Source organism: Anneissia japonica, unplaced genomic scaffold (genome assembly GCF_011630105.1).
Source record: "Anneissia japonica isolate Jap-2015-1 unplaced genomic scaffold, ASM1163010v1 scaffold63052_len2465_cov158, whole genome shotgun sequence".
In the NCBI taxonomy this organism is placed as follows: domain Eukaryota; kingdom Metazoa; phylum Echinodermata; class Crinoidea; order Comatulida; family Comatulidae; genus Anneissia; species Anneissia japonica.
Window position 1 is genome coordinate 1 of NW_022726744.1, and position 2,318 is coordinate 2,318.

The following is a 2,318-nucleotide window of genomic DNA, read 5'->3' on the forward strand; positions in this document are numbered from 1 at the left end:
ATAAAAGAGGCCAGTAATACATACAGTCTGATAAAAGAGGCCAGTAATACATACAGTCTGATAAATGAGGCCAGTAATACATACAGTCTGATAAAAGAGGCCAGTAATACATACAGTCTGATAAAAGAGGCCAGTAATACATACAGTCTGATAAAAGAGGCCAGTAATACATACAGTCTGATAAAAGAGGCCAGTAATACATACAGTCTGATTAAAGAGGCCAGTAATACAGTCTGATAAAAGAAGCCAGTAATACATACAGTCTGATAAATGATATTTGATAAGACTATCTTGGTGCAAAAATACCATCTATTATTTTCAGAACTAAGCTATATAAAAAATGTATATTTAAACTATTTTGAATGATTGTTATGATTTACACTAACTTTTTATAAGATGTGTTAATTTAAATTTGTTGCTGTAAAGCGCATAGAAGCTTTTACGCACTACTGTACATAACATTATTATTAAAGCGTGAGCGCATAGAAGCTTTTATGCACTACATAACATTATTATTAAAGCGTGTGTGCACTATAGTAAAGTATAATAAATTATATAAGAATTTGCACAAGTTCAGTTCATCTAGTGAATGTAAATTTATACATGACCTATATTTTAAACTGACCAATTGTAGTGGTTGGAGTGTGGTTGGCCGGAACTTGCACCTGAAGTACTCTGCCCCCATCTCAATCTTGAGAGCCTCTCATCATACTGTCGCCTTGAAAGTGGCTTGCTGAGGACATTGTAAGCTTCGTTAAGCTCTACAAACTTCTTATGGTGATTAGGGTTTGATAGATTTCGATCTGGATGAAGCTATAATGTACATCAATTTAGTTAGTCTAAGAAACTTACCAAAAAAACTTACCAACCAAAATTTTGAAAATCTCAGGCCAGCTTTTTCACAAAAATGTTTTTTTTAACCTAAGAGGAGCATAAAAGGCCACATTCCAAGTCTTAATGTAATACATTTTGGTTACCAGACCACTACACTAAACAACATTTATGGGGTTTGTGATTTTGGTCATAAAACCTAAAATTGGAGATTAGAGCATGGTGAAAAGTTTTTAATTCATTTAGTACAGATCTCGGTATCAATGGGAAAGGCATTTGACTTTAAAATTATCTTGTTCACCAGCAGAGCTGATAAGTTAAAAATTCAACTGTGCACATTTACAATGAGATAATGATTTTCTGCCATTAACTACACCGTTATATATTTCCTTTGAATATTCTTTTGGAATGTTAAGCCATGACAAAGTATTTTCATCATCATTGTTAAAAACCAAGCTAAATAATATATTTTTTAAAATATGTAAATGGCAGGTGAATCCCAATGGGAATAGAACTCACCATCTACATCTTAGAGTTAAACACAATAAATAAATAAATACAACTGCACTTATTTCCTCACCTGCTTTGACAGTGAAAAATAAGCCTGTTTTATCTCTTTCCTACTTGCAGTTCTTGATACATTTAGAACATCATAAAAATCAGATGCTTCTAAAGCAATACTGTACAAATGAAACATAATGAAAGTTAGCATTAAAACTTTAACAATCTTTAAGGACTATATTATTAAACTAATTTATTTCTATTAAACCTTCCTCATCATCATCACCCTTCTTATCACCACCAGCATTATTAACCATATCTTCAGGGAATGACTATCCATTGTAAATGAATTGTTATTAATAACCTTAACCTTATTATCCTTATAAATACCTTGATGCTGAAAAGGACCTGTGAGCCAAGATGAGGTAGCTGCAGTATTTTGTACATCATTTACACAATGTTAGAATACAATCCATGTCTAAGTTATCAAATAAGAAAAAGTGCTACTTTAGTCAATTATGCTCCTAAGTGCTTTAGGATAGTTAAATAATTTTTCGCTGATTTGAAAGATTACCTGAGACACGGGCTGAGACTTAATATACTGTAGTTATAGTACATAGTATAGTATGTACTATAGTATAGTAGTGTAGTATATAGTGATAGTATAGTTCACAATTCCTCAAAAAGAAAAAAAATGTAATCCTCACAGAATGTGATCCTCTTGGAAATAGGCTTTCCTCTGGGAAATAGGCTTTCCCATTGGTTGGGGACATGGGTCATGGATCAGGCAAATCATGGTGGCACTAAATCCATCTATTATTATACAAAATATCTATAATTTGGAGTTTGCACAGTATAAATAGACAACACATCACAGATCAGGTGCGACCCATGGACCGCGGGTATCACATGATACAATGAGGTGCATTCATTGATTGTATGGCCAGAAAGTTGTTATAGTGTCACTATAACAACTCCTGGTATGG

The 2,318-nt window shown here is 33.0% G+C and overlaps 1 protein-coding gene across 1 annotated transcript; it reads right to left on the reverse strand.

The window, feature by feature from the left end:
• Positions 1-600: 600 nt before the first annotated feature.
• LOC117113342 (dnaJ homolog subfamily C member 4-like) lies at positions 601-1,766 on the reverse strand (the record flags this gene model as incomplete). Its single annotated transcript, XM_033256654.1, has 3 exons — positions 601-813; positions 1,412-1,511; positions 1,723-1,766. Coding segments are annotated over 3 exons (342 nt in total), but the record flags the coding sequence as incomplete, so codon positions are not given.
• Positions 1,767-2,318: the final 552 nt, after the last annotated feature.